The sequence below is a fragment of the Phasianus colchicus genome, chromosome 2, assembly GCF_987193195.1.
Source record: "Phasianus colchicus chromosome 2, bPhaCol1.hap1.1, whole genome shotgun sequence".
NCBI classification, from domain to species: domain Eukaryota; kingdom Metazoa; phylum Chordata; class Aves; order Galliformes; family Phasianidae; genus Phasianus; species Phasianus colchicus.
Window position 1 is genome coordinate 3,447,114 of NC_143437.1, and position 24,680 is coordinate 3,471,793.

Consider the following 24,680-nt stretch of genomic DNA (forward strand, 5'->3'; position numbering starts at 1 on the left):
TCAAACAAGGAGTGCAAGACAAGATTTTAATTGTTAAAAGTTTATCGATAACCTCTTATATACACATCATTATACACAAAGTGGTTCATGAGTCCCTCATCTCGGAGAAATCTGCTGGTGAGGCTGGTTGGCTGAACACTTCTGTACTGCTCGGTCATCTCACAGGTATGGTGTTAATGTGGAAAAGGCCAGCTGGGATGCTGATGGGTATGGCTTTCTTCATGGACTGTGCTGTTCTTTAGCTGGGTACTGAAAGGAGCCCATATTCATCTGCTGTATCCAAAATTTTACAGATGACAGGAGATTCCACCTTGAACGCATGAGACAAAATATTGAAGTGTGAAGATATGAAATATTTTCTGTGAAATAACTTTTACAAGACACCACAACAGAGATCACAAGATTAATCACAACAGAGGGCAAGAGGCTCAGCACACGTCACATATTTAAGGTGCCCAGTGGTGACCCAGTGGATGGAGCAGCACCTTCATCAGATTTAGTAAGAGCACTAAAATGACATCAGCATTTTTCAGTGCATTTGGAAATCCTGATGTGTCTTTCAGTACAGTGTCTATGTTCCCCTGCCAGGGGCAGGCTGCACTGCTAACCCTACTCCAGATGGCAGCTGTAAAGTTTGTCACTTGAGTAGGAAAATCTACCAAATCATACCCTGTGACTAACAAAGGCAGTCAATCAAGTCAGAACTGATCTCACACTTTCCATGAAGTGGAACCTGTACCCTGAGACATCCTCCACTACGTGACAGCGGATCTCTGGAAATTCAAGAATGTCTTTACATACCCCAAGGATGTATTGGCAAGAATGAGGCTCTAGCATATATATGGTTACAGCATGAGGTGAATCAGACTCTTTGCATCTGAAAAAAAAAATGTTGCTGTTTTTAGCATTTAAGAAACACAAAAATAAAATCTATTTCCCTACTATCAGCATCATTTTTACTAAGCCCAGCTAACAGTTGCTTTCTGAGCTGAAAGGCAGAAAGATACTACTTTCCCTTCTGGAAGAGAAAGCAGAAACACAAAGCATCAGTTTACTAAAAAGAAAAAAAAAAAAAGTTAACTTACTTCAATTTCACTGTCACCTGCCTTGGCTTGTCAGTTAAGTCACAAACATCTCCATTTCCATAGAAATGAGACACCATCCTGCCCAAAAGTTTGGAAACAGTAAACACAATTTTTATGCAGAGAGCTAATTTGTTTAATATGTATCTCATAATTTCAAATATTTAGCTTCAATATGTATAACAAAGAAGTAAAATAATGTATTTCAGTATTACAGGAGCAAACCGTTGTTTACTATTGGAAGAATCTGCCTCATATCCAGTCTTGAATTACCTTTCTTGACATGGCATGTTGATTAGGGGGAAAAAAATCAACATGCTTGTAACAGCTTATCTATTAGTAAATATTCACGTGTGGCTGAAGTGGATGTTGGCATTTATTTTTCTCTGCCACACATATGAGAGTAACTCAGGAACTCATAACCAGAGCAGTAATCTCAGTGAATGTAACCATACCTAACTGTCTGCGTACCATCTTCTTTAAGATAGTACGTTCTAGCAGCATTCTTTCTGGACCATTCAATGTGTTCCTCCTTGTTCCAAGTACCCACGACCACAGAAGTCTTGCCACTTTCCTTGTCCTAAAAAAAAGAAAGGCTGATAGTGACCCTGTACTATAATTTTAGCAGTGAAGATGTCTTAACGAGTGGAATGTCATTTCTAGAGCGAGTCTGCTCCCATCAACATGACACATTCTTGCATTTGGGACAAGCTATGAAGGATGATGCTGTAGGGTCAAGACTCAAGTTGATGGTCTCTTCACAACAGCCATAGAGGCTGTGTAAGCTGATAAACGTATTCCAATGATCAGAAGAGCATTTCCACAAGAAAGACACATTTTCAGCTTTCATTATCACTGTGCTGTGGTATCTATGTTATCACCTGACATGGTATCTATGTTACCCTGCATAAACTCTTATGCAGGGCTGAGGATTTATGTTCTGAAATTCACGCTTAAACCCAAAATGCTGATCAGCCAAGAAAAGGATGCTGCTTTTTTCAGACCAAATACGGATCCTCCAGGCTCCCCATCACCACCCACAGCCATCTAGCGGCAGCACACAGAACTACGTGCACATACCTCATGATACTGATGAACATACTTGCCGTAGCAGAATTCATACTTCCACCAACCAACACCCTAGGGAGGGGTATAATTTCAGCATTAAACCAAAACAAAACCCCCAAACAGCCACTCCCATTTCCCTCCTGACCCCAAACCGCTGGTTATTTTAGCTGTAAAACTCCAAACTTATCAATCAGAAATGTTGATTCCTGATTTGCACTGAAACAGAAACTCTTATTAGACTAACTGGCAGGGTTAAGAGCTGGAATAGAGGAGCTCAAGCAAAGACGACCTCATTTTTATGTAAACTCATGAGGAAAGCTGCAAAAGGACTAAATTCCTTAAACCATTTGTATCCCCTCTATTCATCTTTCTAATAAACGTTTTCTTCTTCAAAGAGAGTGACAACTTCAGATGCCTTTTCTCTGCTGGCTGTTTATCTGTTCTTTTCTGGCTTTCTCATTAACAAAATCAGCACAACTCTCATGATCTACTCTCATTTCACCATTTGTTCACTTAAGTCAGTTTTCAACAGAAAAAACTGAAGACACCTTTCTAGCATAGAACTTGTTATACAAACCTTCCCTTTACTGATGCAATTATGTGCAAAAGAGTGCTGTTGTAACATTAACTTGATGTGGCTTCTGTAAGTTACGCACTGGTTTTATTTAGATGATAGAAGAACTTCACCACTGCTTCAACTCTGCATTTAGACCAGTGCAACCAAGCAATCATCACTTAATGAGGATCTATTTAAATATCTGAACGTCAGGGAAATATCATTTGTGAACATTAAGACTTCCAACTCTATGCTCTCCATCTCCCAATGAAAGCTATAGATTTATACCCCCAAAATGCTTTTCACTTCAAACACAAAACAGCCCTATAACTAGCACTACAGCAGCACTGCATACACAGAAATAATTGCAGTATTTGGTGGGGAGAGAGGACAGAAAACAGATAGTAGTGCTGGCTTTAAGAAAGGTTTTGCCATAGCACAATGCAACACTGAGATGCTCTAGGTTGGACGTAGCCAAGACGAGATCCAGGGCAAGAACTGTGCAAAAATAGGTCTTGAATTTAGCACAGAAGAATACTTTTAGTTAAGACTATGATTCTGTTATATTTCATTCAATCACTGAGGTTGGAAGAGATCTCAAGATCATCCACTCCAACTGTCAACCTACCACTAGTATTTCCCCATTTAGTACAACATCTGAACACCTCTCTGGGCAGCCCTCTTCTGTTATGAGGAAACAGCACAGCCCCCTCGCCTCTCACTGAGGAGTAATTTCATTTTATACACACTTATAAAATGGTATGTATAATTAAGGAGTAGCTATTTGACCGTATTTAACTTTTATTTCTTACCCCGTGGAAACAGTAGGAGCCACTGAGAAATTCCTTTATAAGTTGGTCGTCAGTCAATTTGGAGATGAGGGTTGTTCCTACAGTTAGTAGTTGATGGCTACCAATAGCAACAGGCTTATGAATGGAAGAAAACTTCTCTTCTTTTGTTGAAGGTGTCTCTTCCTGAAATTAAAGTATATACAAATACAGTACCTAGATTTAATACGGAATCATAGAATCAGCAAGGTTGGAAAAAGCCTCCAGGATCATCCAGCCCAACCTACCACCAATATTCCCCCACTAAACCACATCCCTCAGTATAAAAAGTGAACATTTCTTAAACACCTCCAGGACAGTGACTCCACCACCTCCCTGGGCAGCACTCTCCAGCACCTGACCACTCCTGCACAGAAGAAACTGTTCGTAATGTCCAACCTGAATCTCCCTTGGTGCAATACATGGCCACCGTAGAATCACATCAACTATAGGAAATTACTTAATAGTATGTTAGGCAAGCTGTGCAAAAAAGTATGAAAGCAGTGACAAAATGCTTTCACTATCTTAGGTATGGCTGAAAAACAGATTCCAAGTGTGGACCTTAGCAACTCTGCAAACTGCAGGCTAAGAAGGCCACAGAAGTTTTCAGTCAGTTGCCCAAACTTAACTGATACGTTTTCCTTCCAGTAAGTAGGCTACATAAATAAGCAACAAACTTAAAGACTGTTCTAAAGTCTGACATGGTCTTCTAACGTAGATTAAAACAACCTGTTCCACTGAGCTGCACGTTATGTGTGTTGTAACATGAATAGTAAACACTTTCAAACTTTAACAAAAAAAAAAAAAAAGAAACCACCTACCTCTTTAGCTCTTCTAAAAGGCATCTTCATCATTTCTTGCTGTTTCTCCAGCTGTTCCAGATTATGGGGTTTAAGTGGGGATCCAGGCAGAGACTGGCAAAAGATGTCATTCACAGGAGAAGCCCTAAACCTGTCCGAACGATTTATGAATGCATCACTCAGTATGTTCACAGACAAAACATGCTTTTTTCTATTGTTCTACATTTCTGACTAGCTTGGGGCAGTTATTTTTTTCCTGCAGTTACACCATCACAGTTAAAGCCTCAATGTTCTCACAATTACAACTGATGTAAGTTCCTACAGAAATAAAACATAGGACACGTGTCTTTTTCCACTGCATATAAGCCATTATTCCTCTAACACTCTTTGTTAGCTATGCAAAAATCAGCTCATCTCAAGAAAGGAAAAGCAGGATGAAGCAGGCTTACAGCTGTCTCCTCACTTTATATAAAGCAAGGCACCATTAAAAAAGAAAAAAACATTAAGAAAGTAAAATTGTAACCAAAGAAGTTCCAATGGATATTTGCCTGCTAAGTTAGTGCAGCTGCATTACTGGATGAGATGATTGCTGTGTCTGAAGTACTGCTCACAGGTGTCTCAGGGAACACTGCAGGAAAAGTGCCCTTCAAACAAGGTTGGTTTGTTTGCCATGAGCTCTGCTGACACTGAGCAGCCTGCTATCTCCACCTATCTTTGTTGACTAAGATGATACAGCTGGGAAATATCCTGTTGTATTTACTTTCAAGTGTTTCTTGCCAGTGGCCAGAAATCCTTCCACATCCATCAGGGAGGGATTAGTGGCTGAAGACAGTATTCTTATCACTGAAGAACAATCTGCCTTCCCCTTTCAGTTCTTCTGCTGATACATATAGTATACATGCACAGGTAAGTGCATCAGATAATGCACTAGTACCAGATCCATCCAGGTGAAAAAAAAATAGTAACTGATTATTGGAAAATAACACAAACTGTGAACTCTTCATGTGAAAAATGACTCGCACAGCAGAAACAAAGACACTAAACCAAGACAAGCACAGGTGGGAACTCTCTAAGCTGAGAGAACTGGTAAAATAAATCTTACTAGCTGAAGACAATACTCTTGTTTTCTGAAATTAAATACAGAAGTTGAAGTCTGTGCACGCATATATGGCACACGTACAATGTGCAGTATCTGAATACCATGCAGATGATCCCCAAAGAGGTTGAAATCATAAACTAAGAGAAGAGATTGGATATTTTTAATCTGCCTGCAGCCTTCAGGCCCTGGTTCCTCTTCAGAATGACAGGGTTAGAAACTTACCTGTTGAAAATAAAGTACTTTCCATCTGCTTCTCATACGGAGTCAACCAGCAGACTTCCAAAAAGCAAGTATGACTCAGCTTAAGATGAAAGCCTTTAAGACTTGGCAAAGCTGTACTTGCCAAAGTAAGTACATACAAGTTTCACAGCTGCATACCAGAAACCACAGGTGGATAGAAGGCTCGTATAAGCGCACGCATGGCAGCTGATGAAAATTTGGAGTTAGCAAAAAATTTGAATACTGTACCTATATTTAGGATGGTTGCATAACAGAGGAGTCAATATAACCACCTCATATTCACAAGTTGTAACTTCTGCTACTGAAAGAATCTCATGTTTAGCTTCTGGATGACAGATGTACATGACTGTACTCGATCTGGGGAGGTTTTGTCTCAAGCTGCACGGTGTGCCATTTCCCATTTCTACAGGATAGTATGGAGTCATCTGCCCCTCTATGTTTTTTGTGGGTATCTGTGTGAAAGAAAGTAGGAGTTAGGAACTGCAGCAAAACTCCTTTGACTCTTCTGAAACAGCAAACACTGTAACACTGTGCAGAGTCAGCAATCCTGGATTGAAAGCCCTGCTTGGTGACTTGGTTTTACTGTGACATCCAAACACATTCTGGCTTACTGCCTCCAGCTCAGTGCTGCACAGATGCACTGCACCACGTGTGGTCTGATGACAAGCCTGACTTGCAAAGGCAGCTGGTGCACTGGTTGCCCAAAGCTGCAGTTCTAAGAAAGCTTCCCAGCTGGGTGCAATGTTTTGGAAGAGCTCCAAAGCCAGCTGTGTTCCCCCTGCAGCCTCAAGATAAGGAGCAGAGAGAAGCTCTGCCAGAGTCAGCTCAGGTCGGAGTGCTGCCTTCACCTCAGTACCAGGCCATGAAGAAGGCCTGCTACAAAGCCATCCAGTTGCTTCAGTGCTACAGCCTTCAACACATCCAACCTAGAGCATCCCACACCATCTGCTGTCTTGGCTAACAGAAAGTTAACAATACACGCTATGTAAATCCCACTTTACCAAGTGTGAAACACTGGTGTAAAATGCATTTTGAAGTATTTTAAAGTAAAGGTACTCAGTAAACTTATACTTCTGGAAATTAATTCCCCAAACTGACAGAAGTCCCCATCCTGGCTCTATGTTTGAAGCAGCCAGCCATCGTTCCTGGCTACCAAAGTTCTGTTTGTGTAAAAGCCCTGTTAGAACCCACAAGCGAGGCTACTTTGGTCTGCTGTTGCTTGATCTAGTCCAAGCTTTCAGTGCACAAGAAATCACATTCAGTGATAAAAGACTGCAGTGCCTCCTGTGGTTGGGTCACAAACCTGGGGGAACTGAGATCCTCTCCCCTCATGCTTTTTTCAAACCCTGCCCGAGTCCTCTGACTCTCCTTTTGACAACTCTACTGTTGTGAATGGATTGATGTGACATCCATGAAGTGGCAGAACAAACACTGGGAGTTTAATTGCACAGCCATTCTATACCTCAGAAACAGTTTCATTTTTCTGTACTCGTTTTGGTAGGGAACTACTTATATAATCTCATCACGTATGAACTGCCTCTATTACGATGGCAAAAGTTAAAATAGATGTTTTTCACTTGCCTCTTTTGTGCTTTCTTTTGGCTTTTCCTTCTCTTCTTCACCTAGGGAATAATTAAGAATGAGATAAGCATAAAATCTGAACTCAAAGTGAACTCGCACAGAAAAGTTTATATGCTCTATTTACTTGTACTTTGTTATTAAGCTGCCAACAGACAATTGTACCAACTTGCAGGTGCAGAAAGGAAATAAACAGTGGTCAAGGGTCCAGAGCAAAGACAACGAAACAGATCTATTCAGAATAGATGAGCAAGAGACAACACTGCCCTGCTGTTCTGAGTTTCCTGTATCACACCTGTGGATTCAGCTCACAACGCTTTGAGACACCATCTGTTTTATTTTTTAAGAGTAGTGTGAATTCCTGCATAGGAAGCACAGAAAGAATAACATCTGCCACCCAAGCAGAGAAGACAAATTCAACGTGTTAAAAGACACGACAACTTGAAGCATCATCACATGCAACCTCTCCACACAATAATTCTTAAACTCAATTTAGACATCTCATAGAGCAGCTTCTAAAGAAAATTTGTTACCTCTGCATAGGATTCATGACAACACAGACACTAACTAATAAGAAAAGCCAAACATCACGGCTTCTTCTCGGGACTAAGATTCATAACTGAAGGCTGGAAGCAGGAATTTGAAGAAATGGGATTAATAGCTCTAAAACTCCCCCAGAATTAAGGCACTGAAGTTAATTTTAGGAAGAAATGTGGTGCTCACCTTTCATGTACTAGCCTAGAATTTAAACTAAGAAATTCTCCTGTTTCCATCAGCTCTGCTGAATGATTAGCTTGTCAATTTTTAGAGTTCTCTGAACAAATATCTCTCCATATCTAAGGGGAGCAGATGTTGCCAGGTATGAACACAGAACTTTTGGCATCCATAAGAATTTCTGGGCAAAAATGCAAGCACTCAGAAAATTATTTTAGATTGTAATCTGACTTCAGGACTCAGCTCCCTTATTTCCAAAAGTCTGTGGCAGAAACCCAGCAAACACCCTCCAACAATTCCAAGGATCATATCTATCTGCAAAGGCTCTACGTGTGTGGGTTGGCATCCCATGTTTTATCACAGAACAGCTGAGCCTAAAACATGCTACACGCTCTGCCCATTACTCACGGTAGTTAAGATATCTCCCCATCCAGAAAGAAAGAGGGGCAATATGTTATACCATCAAACAGACTCATCTGTCACATACTGCTTCCATCTATTCTACTACGTATTTTCCTTCCCGACCCTTACTATTGCAGATGGATCTAATTAATTAGCACGGCAAACTGACAGGTTAACTCCAAGGTGCTGGAAAGGAATTAACTGAAAACAATACATTTTCAAAAAGACAGCCATCTGCAGAACTGCACTATTTTTTTGCACTGGGAGTCAGTTTTTCTACAGCGTATTTCTCAGATAGTAGCAATTAAAAACAGAAGAACTCGTGAGCATTAGTAAAATAACCTAAGACAAACCTGGTTCAGATAAGGGGGTCTTCATCATCATATTCCCGAGATAGTATTCTTGGATGTTTATTTTCTACAAGCAAAAGAAGCTTAAGAACGTTATCATTTTCCACACTTTTTCAAAGGAGCTCTGCATGCTTCCACCAGTGAGAGGGGGGCTGGGAGCTCCAAATGGCAGGAAACTCACCTGCCCCGTTTCTTTTTCCTCGTGATACTGGCGGATATGTTTTCCGTGGCAGACCTCATAAGTCCAGTAAGATTCAATCTTAAAATGAAAAGCAAAAAGAGTGACATTCTGTCTAGACACGCTACTCCTAAAAAATCACATCTCCCCTCACATTGTTGGCTTTCGCAGCGATGAAACGCAGACCAGTGGATGAAAGCACCCTCAAAAATAACAGCAGAGCAAGCAGCCTCGGTGTTCCCTCAGCAGTTCTAGATCAACAAAGGGACAAAGCTCCCTTAGCTTTCGCACAGATAAAGCGAAAACAAACCCACAGCAGGTGTAAAGACTGACTTTACTGCCAAACCACTGGGGTGAGCTGAGGTGACTCAGCACCGAGCTGCTCAGGGAACTGTTGTATGCATGTATGCGCTGTATGTGTTGTCCTGCTTGCCAGCTGGCCCCGACCCACTTTGTTCCTCAAGCACTCATGTGGGACCTTCTATGGGTGCAACACCCGCACCTGGCTCGCCCTGCTGCTCAGCACAGCTTGTTTGCTGTTTATCCTCTCACAAGGCACGAGTCTTGCCAATAGGATGGCAGAGCAATGGGGGAAGCTGCGGAGCAATGGGGGAAAACTGCAGATCCTCATCCTGGAGCACGTGTGGTTTGAGCCTTCAGTGCTTCTTCAGGAACACCCGTCCTGGAGCAGCCGTGTGGGAAAGCTCACGTTGCTGCTTTACTCCTGCAAGTAAGCACTTAACAGCCACAGCTTCACACTGCTGTTAGAAGAGACGGGGGTACGAACACATCGGGCCTCTAGATGGGAATTTAGCAGTAAGGTCAGGATAACGAGGCTGCGGCATCACGGAGAGCCGATTTCGGTGCAGGAATCCCACGGCACATCCCGCACACCGCACCCGAACGCGGCCCGGCGCCAAGCTCACCCTGTACGAACAGCTGCTCTGCTTAAACAGCGGCTCCAGCAGCTCTCCCGGCGCCGGGCCTCGGTATTCCTTCTCTTCTTCCTAGCACAAAAGCGCCCGTTTGGCTTCGTTCCCCGACGGCGGCGGCGCCTCCCGCCCCGGCTCCGCGCGGAGCCGCTCCTCACCTCGGCGCCGCCCGCCGTCAGCGGCAGCACGCACTTGTAGCGCTCCTTGTCCGCCGTGGTCATCAGGATGAAGTTGTCCTCCCTGTACAGGACGCCCGTCGAGGGCTGCAAAAGGCCGCGCGTTACTCGCGCCTTCCCAACGGGCCTTCCCTCCCCATCCCTTCCATTCCCTCCCCATCCCTTCCATTCCCTTCTCCCCCCATCCCTTCCCTTCCTTCCCCTTCGCATCCCTCCCCGCCCCGCCCCGCAGCCCGCCCGCACCAGGCTCAGCTCGGTGCCGGGCCAGTTCACCCGGAACGGGACGTCGTCGCTGAGCTGCGGGAGGGCGCGGCCGCCCGACGCCACCGCGGCCGCCAGCAGCAGCCCGCACAGCAGCGCCCGGGGCCGGCAGCGCCTCATGCCGCCCCGCGGCCCCGCAACGCCGACCGGGACACGTCGGCTTCCGAGCGGGGCGGAGCCGCGGCCGCGTCCGCATCCACATCCGGGGCGACCGCGGGGCGGGGCGGCGCGGCGTCTGGGCCGCGTCCGGGGACGGAGCAGCGTCGGGTGTCCGCGCCGGCCCTGAGGTGAGTGCTGCGTGTGTCGCGCGGCGTGTCAGCAGCAGGAGGTGACCGTCCCTCCGCACTGGCACTGGGGAGGCCGCACCTCGGTGCTGCGCTCAGTGCTGGGCCCTCACTGCAGGAAAGGCACCGAGGGCTGCAGCGTGTGCAGAGAAGGGCAGCGGAGCTGTGAGGGGTCTGGAGCACAAGTGTGATGGGCAGCGGCTGAGGGAAGCGGGGCTGTTCGGTCTGGAGAAGAGGAGGCTCAGGGGAGACCTCGTGGCTCTCTGCAACGACCCGAAAGGAGGCTGTGTGAGGTGGGGTCGGCCTCTGCTCCAGGGAACGGCCATAGGATGAGAGGGGATGGCTTTAAGCTGTGCCAGGGGAGGTTCAGGTTGGATATTAGGAACAATTCCTTCTCCAGAAGTGATTCTGCACTGACACAGCTGCCCACGGAGTGCTGGGGTCACTGGAGGTGTCCCAGAGCCGTGGGGATGTGGCACTGCGGGACGTGGGCACGCTGTGCTGGGGCTGCACTGAATGATCTCAGTGTCTTCTCCACTTTTATGGTTCTATGATTCTCAACATCTCCGCTTCTGCTGCAGCTCCTCTCACCCAGGTGCCAGAAAGGAGCCATCCTGGTGTGTTGTGACAGAGTGGTCAGCACTGCTGTGCACATAGAATAAGCCTGGAAACTGGAAGGCAGACATTTTGTAGAGGATTATAATTAAGCCTGGAATGGCTGCAATTCATATCTTTCTCTTATAAGAATTTCTTCTTGATTGTTTTGGTGTGGACAAAGACCCATTGCCATTTATTTCCACCTCACGGTTACTCGTACTAGAATCATAGAGTCATTGAAGTTGAGAGGAACTCTTAAAGACCATCTAGTCCCACTCCCCTGCACTGAACAGGGACAGCCACAGCTCCATCAGTGCTCAGAGCCTCATCCAGCCTGATCTTGAGTGTCTCCAAGGATGGAGCACTCACCACCACTCTGGGCAACCTGTGCCAGTGCCTTATTGTCAAAAACTTCTTCCTTGTATCCAGCCTAAATCTCCCCTCTTTTAGTTATAAACCATTTCCACTAGTCCTGTCACGCAAATCCCTCTAAAGAGTCTGTCCCCTTCCTTCTTACAGCCCTTTCAGATACTGAAGGTTGTTCTCAGGTCTCCTACAGCCTTCCCTTCTCCATGCTGCCCAGCCCAGCTCTCTCAGCCTGTCCTCACAGGGAGGCGTTCCATCCCTTGGAACCCAACAGTTACCTGATAGTTCCACCCAAATATCTGCTACTGCAGAAATCTACTGAAGCGTTGATCCTTGTACTAGAAGGCTTTAGGCTTCAGGTACAGCACAACAAACCTGCACGGGGCAGTGTGTACCTTTTGTTAATGCCATCACTGCTGGCCGCCCTGCATTGCTCCCATCAGCAAAGCATGCCTTGGGAGCATAGGAGCATAGGATAGCAGTGTTGTGTCACAGAATCCTTGTTTCTTTTTTTCCCCCCAAGTCTTTAGAGTAGCGTCAACAAATCTTCTATTACCCAGACTTGGAAGATTAAAGAAATAACCTTTTTTTACTGCTCAGGCAAATATAATGAGGCAAGTGCTTGCTTTTATCTCCAGTTAAGACCAAAGTGTTGAGACATGGTTGGGACAAAATGGGAGATGCTAGAGGAAGGAGAAATGTGGAGCAGTGTACCATCTGCCTTGCAGCTGGGGAAGGGACATCATGTGGGGATGATGGGAATGTTCTGGTAGCATACAGCAATTCTTAATAAATTCTTAAATGTTTAATGAGAAAATTGACCCCATAGGCAGCTGGTGTGAGGAGTGTGAAGGCACAGGAAGGGGGTGATGCAAAAAGGAAGCTCTGGCTGCTGTGTGGGCTCTGGTTTCTGGTGGTTTGTTCCAGGCCATTCTTATCATACTTACCGACAGCATGATGGATGTATGTACATCTGTGTGTACACTGGTAAAGTGAGCTGAGTTAACCCAAATTGTTTAAATAAATGGTTTGTGTGCCCTTGGTTAACTTTTGCCCTGATGGGAAGAACAATTTCGAGATGGAAATAAGATGAGATAGCTAAGTCTGTACTAAACAGTGGTCACAGGTCTAGCAAATACTTTTGAACTGTGCTACTGTATTCTATTTATTTAAGCACATAATTTTTTCCTGTTAACCATGTGCTAAAGTTTGGCTGGGAAGATAATTCATCCAGTTAAAATGCACGTACAATGTGAGCACAGTGCCAGGAGAGAAGACATAGGCTGTAAAAGACGAGAAGGATGCAGGCAAGGTAGTTGAGATAAAGGAGAGGAAGAAGTGAAGGGAAGAAAAAGACAGAGGAGCAAGGAAATGATCATAGCATAAGAATACTGAAGGAATGAAGCTGGAATAGTAAGAGCTGCTGTAGCTGGCAATTGAAATGAGGGTATGGGTGAAGTCAAGCTTCTGCAGAAGGCTGCTAAATACTTGAGAAACAGTCTCTCTCTGACCTTACACAAATCATATCCTTGCACAGCAGAAATTCAGGATAAAGTGCCATGCTGGTGGTTTGCTGTGCTGCTGCCTGCTTGTGTGGACAGCCAGCATCCCCCTGCACACCAGCAGCTTGGCGTTCAGCTGAAATGTCTGCACTGCAGGAAAGAGTTTAGAGGTGGCTTATTGCATGTGTGTTTGTATATTAAGCCCGAACAAACATCTCTTATCCTTTTGTCACAAATTTAGATTTGGTTCTATCATGGAGGGAAGAAAAATAAGCATGTGGCATACAAAAAGCGTGTATTAATTTTGTGGTGGCTAACAGATCTGAAAGCATACCAGGCTTTTGCTGGTGACTGAAGCTGTTGGGAGGGTGGCTTGGATGTGCTTCCAGTGCTTTAATTAATTGCTTACATTGGCATCATTTATTACTGCATAGTGGTAGCTAGTGCACATCACTTTTCATCATTGTATCTAACAGCATTGTATAACGAGATGCTATTAAGATGCACAGTGGTGTCCATCCTCTTACTGGATACCTCTTAAATATAACATTACTGGAAGTTTCTATCTCCAACACCATTAATAAAGGTGATGCATTTTATTGTATTGAAGTTGTATGCACAAACAGGAATGTATCATTACAGATATTATTGCAAATTTTATGAATCTGGAAAGCAAATGAACCAACAATGTTTTGAATATAATTAAAGATACAAAGTGTAGAGCCATACATAACCACAATGCCCCAACACAGTACTTAAATGTAGTTTCAAAGAGAGAATCATCACCATTGTTTTTGGATCATTAGCGAGCATATGCATCCCTTGCCCTGTTTTGAGGAACACAGGTAAGCTCTGGAGGAAAGAATTACAAAATGCATCAAGTGGACATGCCATTCCACGTGTTTGAACTTTACTACAGCTTGTCTGTATCCGAGGCAAGCACAAGAAAAGTGGGTTTTGTTTTGCTGAAGGAGGAACGCTTACGTATTCATGAACTAAATCACACCTAACATTTTTAGGAACAGCTGAGTATCCCCTAACACTTAAGACTTGTTCTTTAAGTCAGAGGGAATAAATGCATGTGTTAATGGCATGTGTTCATCGGTGCTGATGTGGGTGTTGGCTGTCACTGTCAGTCTTTGGTGTGCCAAGTCACTCAGATGTTGGTGTCCTTACGTTGTCAGGCATCTGAATGACTGCCATTACGGACAGACACCTGGATGTCCTGACCACCCTTCTGTCCTGCCCTACAGGTGCATTAGTCATATCAATCTCAAACCAGCACAGTGCAGTGGAGAATCAAGACCCCCATAAGAGTTTGCAAGTAACTCAAGTCCTAATGGAAGAATGGGGCCTCGCTGCTTACGATTCTAATACTGATATGATCAGAAGGTTTGCTTCTGCAGGTTAGAGTCGTCCATCAAGTGAGACCCTATTATCTCCTTTTAAAATAGCAGCATTCAACCATTAAACAGCAGATTCTAAAAAGTAATTTGCTTTTTTTTCCCCCACCAATGTGTGTATGTGTGAGAGATGCCAGAAGCACACTGAATTTGTAATCTGGTATTTAAAAAATACAGCTTTCTCGGCTACATATCTCACATGGTCTAATTATCTAGAATTTAGGTTTGAAATGTAATATCCTACTTGTCTAGGTGCCTTTTCAAATGCTCTTTTTGATTTTTGTAGGTGGCCAAGAGAAATAACAGCAGCTTGTTATTCTGATAACCTTAGCGTTTTTGAGGAATTACAAATATAAAGCAGGACAATGCAAAGAAAGAAAATGCACAACTTGTATAGTAGAAACAGATGCTTTTTGCAAGTACCAATGCAAAATATATAGACTTCTGAACTATTACTAAACATATGCATTCCCTGTATGAAAAGACCAGATGCTACGTGGTAGTTTGTTAACGTACAAAAATACGTTTTGATAAAAGTCACAAAAATAACTTAAGATTTTGAGAAGGGAGACAAGTCGTTGTGGGGACGGAAGCTCCATTTATCTCTGTTTTGCATAAAGTAAGGCTACTGGCCTCAGCTGGTGGCTTTCCAACCTTGGCTGACTGGCAGCCCATACAACGCGTGTCTGTTGGCTGAAAAGGGGGTTCCTTTCTTAATGGCCTTTTGTTTCAAATCCCTGAAACGCTGCTTGAAAATTGCTGACTTAAACTGCATCCTCAGAGACTGGTGAATTTTTAAGACGTGGAATTGCACCAACATCTAAAGGCAGATATCAGAGCTGAGTTTCTGAGCGTTCTTGCTGCACTGTGGCTCAAGTCATACTCTCGGCTGATTTCAATAATTTAGACTTATTCTTGATATTAACCTTGAAAAATAAAATAAGGCACTGATACAGTATGGCTTGTTGATGTCAGAGTACCCTGTGCTGTGCTTTTCAGGGGCATGACATACTGAGCCAAGGGCAAAGACTATTTTCCTACCACTGAAACACTTTATCCTCTGTGACCAAGGACAAGCTAGGATCTACGGGATGAGGTCACTGATGCAGTGGAATCACTTAATTTCTGTGAACACTGATGGAAGTGTTCTACCACACATTTACTATGCCATTTACAACAAGTACTTCACATCTCTCTCTTCTGCTGCACTGAGCTCCACGCTGGTGGTCTTGAATTGGAAAGAACCATCACTTCAATGACTCGGGAGTTGTAAGTGAATGCAGATTTTGATCAGAAAAAATACTGTGAAGATTTTTTTTTTTAAACCTGAAGTAACGGAGAGGCTTAAGTGGTTCCCTGGTGATTTTTATAAAGAAAGATGTAATCTTTGGGTAAACTACCAATATACCAAATTCAAACCTAAAACGTTTCCCCTGCTGCCCTTTCTATAGATTCCCAAAAGAATGTTTTTTAAAACAGTACGTTTTAATGACTAACTACTCTTTTGAATGCAATATTAAATAAATAAGATAGCAGAGTACAGAGCAATACGCCTCCAAGTCATATACCCACTGTGCAACGAAACCATTCCTCTGAAGACGAAGCAATACCGCCGAAAGAAGTTCTTCTATAGGCAGTTTAGGCTTCGTTCTTTTTCCAGGAGTTCCTTTACTAGTTTCTCTAAGGAGAAGAGATGCTCGTCTTCATCGTCTGGTACAAGATTTCTCATGGAATTAGCGAGTTCAAACAGGTATTCCGTGTTTCTTCCGCTGGGACCGACGGCGTCGACGATCTGCTCAGCAATCTCCTGCAGAGGCGCAGCGCCGAGGTAGTTGGGGTTGTCGCGAGTGCCGATGTACAGCAGTACATCAAAGGGTTTGACTGACGAGTCCTTTGGGTAGAAAACAACGGTTGTAGTCCTGTAGCCTCCCTTCTCTCTGAAATCCAGGTACGCCTTGACTTCGCATTCTTGTCCAGCTGGCAGTCTGTAAGCAACGCCCCACACACAGCCCTGTGGGAGGACATAGGGAAAGAAAATCCAAGCAGGGTTTAAAAGCGCACTGGGAAATGGATGCATTTCTGCTTTATTTTGACAAAACGCTTGAAATATTTTCTTCCATTTTCAGTCTTTTTATAGCTATTTCTCACACTGTTCTCGGTGTCCTGAATCAAGAGGGCTGTTCTATTTAGGAAATCTTCTGTCAAAATAGTAATTACGCACATCAGTCCTCTACCTTCTTCCTGATGCTGAGGCTTTTCTTATGGAATGATTTCTTGTTGCAACTAAATCTGAAATAATAGATAGTCTTCATGAGTTTCTGAACGCTGTCTATTGGAGAGCTGACAGAATGGGTATCAAGTATCTTCCCGACCTCACAAAAATAGTGCAGCGAAAGTTAAAATTGTAAATAGTGCCAAATTCTAAGTAATTCTGATCAAGTCCTGTCTGTGTTTCTGGTTTCACTTTTAAGGGTAGGCTGCCCTTCTGTCACACATCTGGCAGCATGAGAGCACTAATGCTGCCACGCTGACACTGAGCCCAAGAAGAAAAAGCTGAGCTGAACCTTGAGTTTGCACAATTAGATAGAGCATCACTAGCTCCTCAGCAAACACTGCTGGGATTAATTTCATCACCACCTCTGTAAGTCTCTATATTTCTTCTTCACTGTGGGTAAAATCTCTGAGAACATATTAACTGTGGTGAGTTATATTCCTGGAAAGTTTTAGATGGGCAAATGAGTGAGATCTGAGTTTGCAGTTTCTGTTTGTTTCGGTTTTGTCTGTTTGATGCAGCACAGGAAAACGATCGTGGTTTGTTATCCATTACATTCGTGTATACATACAAGCATCACTACTTCATTTGTTTTACTTTCAGTGGAGGTAAATCCTATTTCAGATGATGGCAAATGAAAAGCCAGAAATCTGACAAGGAGCACAGTGTTCCTTTTCATCACGGTTTCCTTTTAACTGGCACAGAGATTTGGATGGAGCAAATTAAAATAACTGTGAGCTAGATGTTTCCAGACAGCACAGTGCAACTGCGGCAGGACACACAGCTGCCACAGAGCTGGGGGCTGGCACTGCCAATGAAAGCACCACTGCCACCAACATTTGGGTGTGTGTGCAGTGGAATGATGGCTGTGCTCTGTGAAGGGAGACTCAGAGTGAGGTGACCGTGTGACACGGTAAGAATGAGTTGCTAAGAGTGAAGTACAGCCCATTCCTATCACTTGATGTTTTGTGTGAGCTGTGCTAGATTGTGGAGAAAAGGGGAAAAAAACCCATCCAAACAAAACTGGTTTGCTAAGGGGAAAAAAGTTTCTATGACAACGAGTAAGTTTGCTTAACAATAGAAATGGAGTGACAACAAACATAACCATTCTTTGTTTATATAGGAGTCTGTAACATAATGGTACCCAGCAGTGCTGTAATGTGAAAAAAACCCTTACTAGAAAGGTACAGAAAGTCACAATGAGGGACAGTGCACTGCATTTTGCTGGTTTTGCTAACTGCAAAAACAGTCCAAGTTTACAATTACTGCTAAACTTAACTCCATCTCTGAGCTGATTTTACAGTATTAGGTAAAAACTAAACACACAATTGTGGCATTTCATTCCTTAAACATTTTATCCATGTAGCAAAAATTAAAGCAAGTGAATCTTTTTAATCGCTGTGATGTAATCTTAATTTGTTTCAGTTTTTATCCTGGGAGGCTGAGATGATGGCTCTCACACGCCATCTGAGGTCTGATATCAGTGCATCTTCAGCACCATACATACACTGAAAGTAAACAAATCTGCCCTGTATAGCAGGAGAGCTGAAGTGACTACTTAGGAAAATACTTTAAAATATACCTTTAGGAATAATAGACCCAAACTGCTTTCTGTTGCTTAGTTTAGACTGATGGATTTATTTGAAGTAATGAAGAGTGTAACTCTCAAGTCATTTTGAGACAACACTTCATTTCAGTAAAGATAACTCAATTATTGGCTTGTAGAGAAACAAAAATTAATAGAGACTTACTACACAGGCTGGGAACACAATAGGACAGTCTCTATACTATAGAGACAGAACAGGAGTACTGTACCTCAGGGTCTTCAACCAGAGTCACAACTCTTCCAGGCTAAAATTAAATGAAAATCCTTGTTAGTTCAGTCAGCAGCTTTTACTGTAAATGACTGGTGACAATAATTCGTTAGTGCAAAATTATCCAGAGTATCCCATCCTCAGTCGTGCTGCTCCTCACCAGGAGCACGCCGTGTTTTCTCTAGGGCAGCGATGAGGTGAACCTTCTCCTTCTCTACAGGGAGTTTAGACACAGGCACAGCAAATGATGTCATGTGGACATCTAGCGTGGCTGAACAAAGCGAGATGCTACCACTGCTGCCTTGGATTGCACTAGCAATCTTAGAAAATGTTAACTACACACTGCGGCAGCTCCTGATTAGATGTTTTGGGAAAGTTACAGCTAGCTGAGTTTTTCTGTGTAACCTGTGGAATCGCAGAATATCCCAAGTTGGAAGGGACCCACAAGGATCACAGAGACCAACTCCTCAATAAAGTTTAAAATAACAACTTAAAGCATAAAACCCTATGAGGAACTGCATCAGCAGTGTAAAACTGCTGTTTTTAGCATCAGATTAGTGTCTGGTTACATAAGGGAAAGCAGAGATACTGCTTGATTCAACTGTAGTCTAGGATAGAAGTTTGTTTCCTTGGGCGTTAGGCAGACGACCAGAACTCGGTGTGTGTGGATGCAGGCCTTTCACTGAGTCAAAGCTAACTTTTGCCCTTGGGTACTCTATCATTTCAGTCTTTTTACAACTCCTCTATCATGGCTTCATTGACGTGTCCGTGCTTAGTTCCCTTTGCTCAGCCTGTACTCATCTCTGTCTCTTTCACACAGTAACAATGCAGGGTATTGTCCTACACCGAGTCCTCGGAAAAACAGAAATTCTTTTCCTAAGAAGGAAAATAGAAAATTTAGTTTTTGCAGAACCATCTTCCATCAACTGCGGATACTATTTATTCAGTGTAAGCTGTTTCATCATCTTAACGGCTGTTTATTTTGGGGGAAAAGTTGGCACAGCTACCTGTTCACCTAGGCCATTTGAGAATAGTCTCAATCAATAAATCACCTGGGGCTGTTTTGCTGTCATTCAGCTTTAACCTCAAGAGAAGCTGGTTAACACGCTGCACTAATAATAGTGCTGAAGGGTTCACCTTGAGTTAGGCTAAATACACCACTGACTGACTGTCTGTAGAGTACATCTGAACAGATCTCATCTGGTCAGTAACAGTGAAGTCTTGCTAGGCTGTCTCTCACAGATGGAAACTGGTGATGATCAAATATTTTGCTAAATATTTTAGGCTTAACAAGCTGGTTGGTTGTTCCATTGACTGGTTTGTGGGGAACTACCTAAACCAGACAGCATTGTGGAAGCACAAGTATTAGCTCTGCAAGCTAAGAAAATAACACATCTGTAAATGAGTTATATAATATAAATGAAAACAATTTCTGCTGTACTACGAATGATCTCCTAAGCCAGGTGTCTTGGAGGGACTTCTGTCAGTTTTGCACAGCTTGCAGTTCCTCAGGGCTAGCCGATGTGTCCTATGAAATTCATAGGGCAAACAGAAGTAAGGTCTTCCACTGCTACACAAGATTCTTTTGAATGGTACATGGAAGTGCTCAGATCCTGAAGATACTGAATGTTTACTGAAACAATAATCGATTCATTTTGCCATGTGAGTATGAAAATAAGATGAGATAAAAAGGAAACCTTAACTTAGAAAAGGTTTTAGTTTGATTACCTTTTTTCTCCATTTTTAACAAGCTAAAAGCCCTTATCTTAAAATGAATTCACCTTAAGCTGAATCACTCATTTTTTATAAACCCCACATCAGAGAGAACACATAGGAGTCCCTTGGGGTTAACAGTGGGCAGCAGGCAGTTGGAGCTCCATCAATCATGTCATCACATTGCCTTAGGGTTTTTTTTTCCTAAGCACATCCAAAGGTTAGGTACAGAGTCTCCAACACTGAGACTGCCTGACTGTCTGGGCACTGGGCAGACACAGCAGGTGGGCAGGAGCTGGGGGAAGGGACCTGTAAGGAGAAGCCATCCAACTGCCCTTCTGGCTGCTGCAAGCTGTTTGGTCAAACCATGCTATAGTAACGGTGGTTTCATGCTTCAGCCCTTGAATGTGCACTTCAGTGCTGTTCCTGTGGCTTGCAGAAGAATGAAGAAGACAGGAACCAAACTTGCAGTCCTAACTCGGCGCTGCACTGACACACAGCTCTTTGTTCTTGTACAGAGCAGGCCTAGATGCAGATGTAGACACAGTGTGCACGGCTGGGGCTCTTCAGAGAGCTGCCAAAAGTTAAAACTGTTCAAATTAATGCATTTGGGTGAGATTATGCCCTGAATTTTGTTGAGGAGCTCTTAGTAAGCGAGCCTTGGAACCTACCTTAGAGAACTGCAGTACTAAGAAGAATTCAGCATTTTTAAGGTAGCCTGAGGAATGGCAGGTTAGTCTGGTATTGTTGGAAGAGATTCTCTCAAACACTGGAGGTTAAAAATACAGTTTGTGAGTATGGAAAACTGGCTATTTTGCAGGAGGAGTTGGATTATCATTGTAGCCAAAGCTACGTGCTTAGTTACTGGAAGAAGTTTTAAATGTTGATGTTTTTAATGTATTTCCTCCTTTGCAGTTGAATAGAGAAAGTGACTATGAGGATTCATGCTTCAAGAAGGATTTGGAAACTGGGAAGTCAATGGGTGACCAAACCCAGTAATGCTAAGTTAGAAAGCCAGCCTTACTAGAAGAGGTTTAGGAAAGTCGGGAATGTACTTTTAGGAAAGCACCAAGATATGCTTTGGTTACATTCTATTAAATAGATGTTTATTGATCCCCTACGTTTTAATCTGAGAAGCTGAGTGTGAATTGTGTAGGACTGCATTTTTGTTGCCATTTTTTCTGAAGTTTGGACTGGGACATTTGAATTTGCCACTTATGCAAGCACTTGTGCTTACTATAACAGTCTATAACGGGTCTTTCTGAGCCAACAACAAGATGATGAAAACATCACTTTATGCTGTAAGAAGTCAGTTATCAGCCGAGCAGTTCAGTGTATGAGTACAGGGCCAACTGAGTTCTGCCCTAAAAGCTTGCAGCCATTGTATGTCAGAGTGCTCTGTATGTTGTTGCTGTGCTGACCATGGAACGTTGTAGCAACTTGTGATTTCAGGAGAGCATTTTTAACTTGCTGGCTAGTATTTCACTGCTCTTCTTTAAATTGCTTTAGTACTGAAGGAGCAATTTCTCCAATAGCTCACCCACATGAGACATTGCTCCTGATGTTAGGGGTTTTAATGGTTCATAGCAGAGGTCATCAGGCCTTGGACATTGTGGTGCATTTCCTCAGCACACAGTGAGGGAGTGAACCCTTTTGCCTTGGAATTAGCAGCATCAACTCATGGACTGAGTAATTCCAGAAGGCATTAACTTGTTGGTGCTGAGGAAGTGTGTTTTGCTAATGCTAAGCATTTCCATCAACAAAAATAAAACGCGTAAACAATAAGCATAAATAATAATAGACTGTTCCTAAATAGAAACAGAGCAGTGCATGAGCCCCTGTAGGGCTTTTGTTTGTTTTAAGGCTGTTTATGGCTGCAGATGATGGTTCTGGGCATGACCTGGGCTAGGGCACAAATGCAAACAGTGGAGCTAACTGGAACAAAGGATGCACTGGCTGGTAGTGAGTTGGCACAGCCATTCTGCAAGACTTCCAGAATCCACACAAATGCAGTCTGGCTATCCCCCTGAATTTCAGTCAGCCTAACAGAAGGTAATGCACTACAGAAAGAGGGAAACACTGGCCTGTGAGGGATTTATAACTTTCTGAAGTCCAAAGAAAGGGACTTTCTCTATTGATTTTTAAAAACTTGTTTTAAAGCCCAGCATCCTAAGTACTGAAGGCTTGCAGATGACACTCTTAGGCCTCACCTGAACAACTCTGGAATGGGTTTGGTTTTTTTTTGGTCCGTCCAAAAGAGAAGATCAGAATTTTTGCAACACACACGAGCAGAGCTTGGAAAAGGATGGCTGGAGGCTCCTGCTAAGAAGGCACTCAGCTGTACAGCCAGCATCACAGCACGTCTTCCCAGCTCAGAGAGCAGCAGGGAAACACTCAGCGTGCTTGCACCTAAAAGCACTGCAAAAATCACCTTCTGCCAGAGGTGGGAATCAGTGCTGGTCAGGACTACATGAAATTCCTTCTGAGCTTCACGCAGCGCTTTCTTTCTAAGAAGAATCCTTCTGCCTTTGCCAGGGGTGCCCTTGCTAACTCCATAACTCCAGTCTGGCTTCAGAGCAGCGTCAGCAGGGCGCAGGTTTGAGGGCAGCTTTGGCAGCCCAGGGAAAAGCTGCTGCACAGGACTGAAAGCAGCACTGAGCGCCGGTGAGCTGTTAGCACCTACCGAGAGTCGGATCCTACACATCTATGATGCGTTCGCATTTCTGATGACTCAACCGTGAGCAGCATCTGCAGCTGTAAATAACGCAGTCCTGCCACATCAAAGCATTCATCCAACCTGCTGGGCGCTTCTGTCACCTATTGTCCCTTTAGTGTCTGTTGAGCTCTTTAGCACGGGGAGAGCCGCAGCGCGGCGATGTTATTCTCATTCCAGCGCCTTAACCACACCAAACAGTAACAGAACGAAGGAGAAAATTAAAACTCCGAGCATTAAAGAGCGCATCTTGCCGCAGCGAACTACACCGGAGGCGTTCGCCCTGGGTGCCTCGCAGCGGCAGGGTGGAGCATCAGGTGCCCTGCGAAGCTACCGACAGACAAGTGACAGCTCCGCCGGCGGGACGCGGCTTCGCGGGCAGAGCCGCCCCGACGCGGAAGGCAGGCGGCCCAACGACAGCTCCGCCAGCAGCCCGGCCGCGGGCCGCCGATCGACGGCGGGGCGAGGAGCCGCCGCGGGAACCCCGGCTACATCCGGCCGTTCCGAGCGCGGCTGCGGAGCTGACACGACCCGGCCGACCCCTCACCTTGCCCGGCACGCCGCGGTGGTCGGTGCTGCCCTGCCAGAACCGCCGGCTGTAACCGCGGATGCGCCCCACCATCTTCTCCTGGTACGGGAAGTCAACCTTCCAGATGAGGGAGCCGTAGCCGAACACCCACATGGCCGCGACCCGCCGCGCTGCCCCGATTACTGACGGGGCGGGCATGCGCACTGCGGGCGGGGCGGGGCGGCTCCTCCCTGCCTCCTCCTCCCGCACCGCCCGGCTGCGGGGCGGCACCGCGGCGCACCGTGACGGCGGCGGGTGCCGTGCCGTGAGAATATCCGTGCTGTGCCCCAGGCTGTGCCCGTTGCCCCTTGTCCCGTCCTCCACTGCAAAGATCCGCCCCCAGCCGCCTGACTCCCGCACGTCCGATGAGTGCAGTAAGATCCCCTCTCAGCCTTCAGTTCTAATCAGCCCCGTGTGTCAGCCTGTCCTCGCACAGGAGCTGCTCCAGGCCCCTCACATCGCTCTATCCCTCCTCTGGGCTCTCTCCAGATCTCCCCGTCTTTCTTCGTTCGTGCCAGAACTGGGCACGGTGCTCCAGGTGCGGCCTCACCAGGGCAGAGCAGAGGGGAAGGATCACCTCCCTCGCCCTGCTGCCCTCCTCTGTGTCACGCACACCACTGGCCTTCCTGGCACCACGACACGGCCAGGCTGTCGGTCACAAGGAGGCTCTGATTCATAGTTGATCCTTCTGGGCCTGTACTGTAGTAATTTGGGCGTGTTTTGTACTAACGAGCTTTTTTTTTTCTCCCTTATTTCTTCCCTCCCACCTTCCCACTGCAGGGTTTATTAGGAAAGGATGGATTTCACAGAGGCGTATTCCGACCGATGTTCTGCTGTGGGGCTTGCAGCAAGAGAAGGGAATGCTAAAGTGCTGCAGAAGCTGATCGGGCAGGGATACAGCCTTGATGTCCCCGACAACAGGGGCTGGATGCCAATCCACGAGGCTGCAGCTCACAATTCCAGCAAATGTCTGAGGCTGCTAATTAATGCAGGTGAGGAGAAATGGTGTGAAGTCATTCAACTTGCAGCTCAACTGGCCCAGTGATGTAAAATATAAATTAAATAGATTTATCATGTTCCTTTGGGAATTTGTTTCGTAGGTATTGACAAGATGTGGTAAAGAAAAAAATGGCAGTGTTGTAATCTGTGAATGACAGCTGATTTTACTTTATCTTCTCAGCCCAA

General features: G+C 44.7%; 3 protein-coding genes across 8 annotated transcripts in view; 1 reads left to right on the forward strand and 2 right to left on the reverse strand.

Moving 5' to 3' along the window:
* On the reverse strand, positions 1-10,480 carry ERLEC1 (endoplasmic reticulum lectin 1). Of its 2 annotated transcripts, none has more exons than XM_090134562.1 (14): positions 10,246-10,480; positions 10,019-10,089; positions 9,821-9,901; positions 8,898-8,975; positions 8,720-8,783; positions 7,254-7,294; positions 5,901-6,124; positions 4,355-4,484; positions 3,519-3,680; positions 2,163-2,222; positions 1,538-1,662; positions 1,086-1,163; positions 802-877; positions 1-310 (listed from the first exon to the last, which is right to left on the reverse strand). In XM_090134562.1, exons 1-14 carry the CDS (start codon positions 10,463-10,465, stop codon positions 239-241), a joined length of 1,482 nt encoding a protein of 493 aa, XP_089990688.1. In that variant the 5' UTR covers positions 10,466-10,480; the 3' UTR covers positions 1-238. The 2 variants fall into 2 exon arrangements, with proteins under 2 accessions (XP_089990688.1, XP_031453707.2); XM_031597847.2 differs by having other exon boundaries at positions 9,985-10,089; positions 10,246-10,383.
* ASB3 (ankyrin repeat and SOCS box containing 3) overlaps positions 10,428-24,680 on the forward strand; it is a 26,108-nt gene continuing 11,855 nt past the window's right edge. The window contains exons 1-2 of one of the 4 annotated variants that reach the window (XM_031597844.2): positions 10,428-10,550; positions 24,276-24,487. In XM_031597844.2, coding sequence (XP_031453704.2) covers positions 24,292-24,487 — 196 coding nt within the window. In that variant the 5' untranslated portion in view covers positions 10,428-10,550; positions 24,276-24,291. The other 3 variants (XM_090134559.1, XM_031597845.2, XM_090134558.1) reach the window with 3 other exon arrangements.
* Positions 15,958-23,654, reverse strand: CHAC2 (ChaC glutathione specific gamma-glutamylcyclotransferase 2). Of its 2 annotated transcripts, XM_031597848.2 has the most exons (3): positions 23,475-23,654; positions 18,503-18,538; positions 15,958-16,426 (listed from the first exon to the last, which is right to left on the reverse strand). In XM_031597848.2, exons 1-3 carry the CDS (start codon positions 23,652-23,654, stop codon positions 16,043-16,045), a joined length of 600 nt encoding a protein of 199 aa, XP_031453708.1. In that variant the 3' UTR covers positions 15,958-16,042. The 2 variants fall into 2 exon arrangements, with proteins under 2 accessions (XP_031453708.1, XP_089990689.1); XM_090134563.1 differs by lacking the exon at positions 18,503-18,538.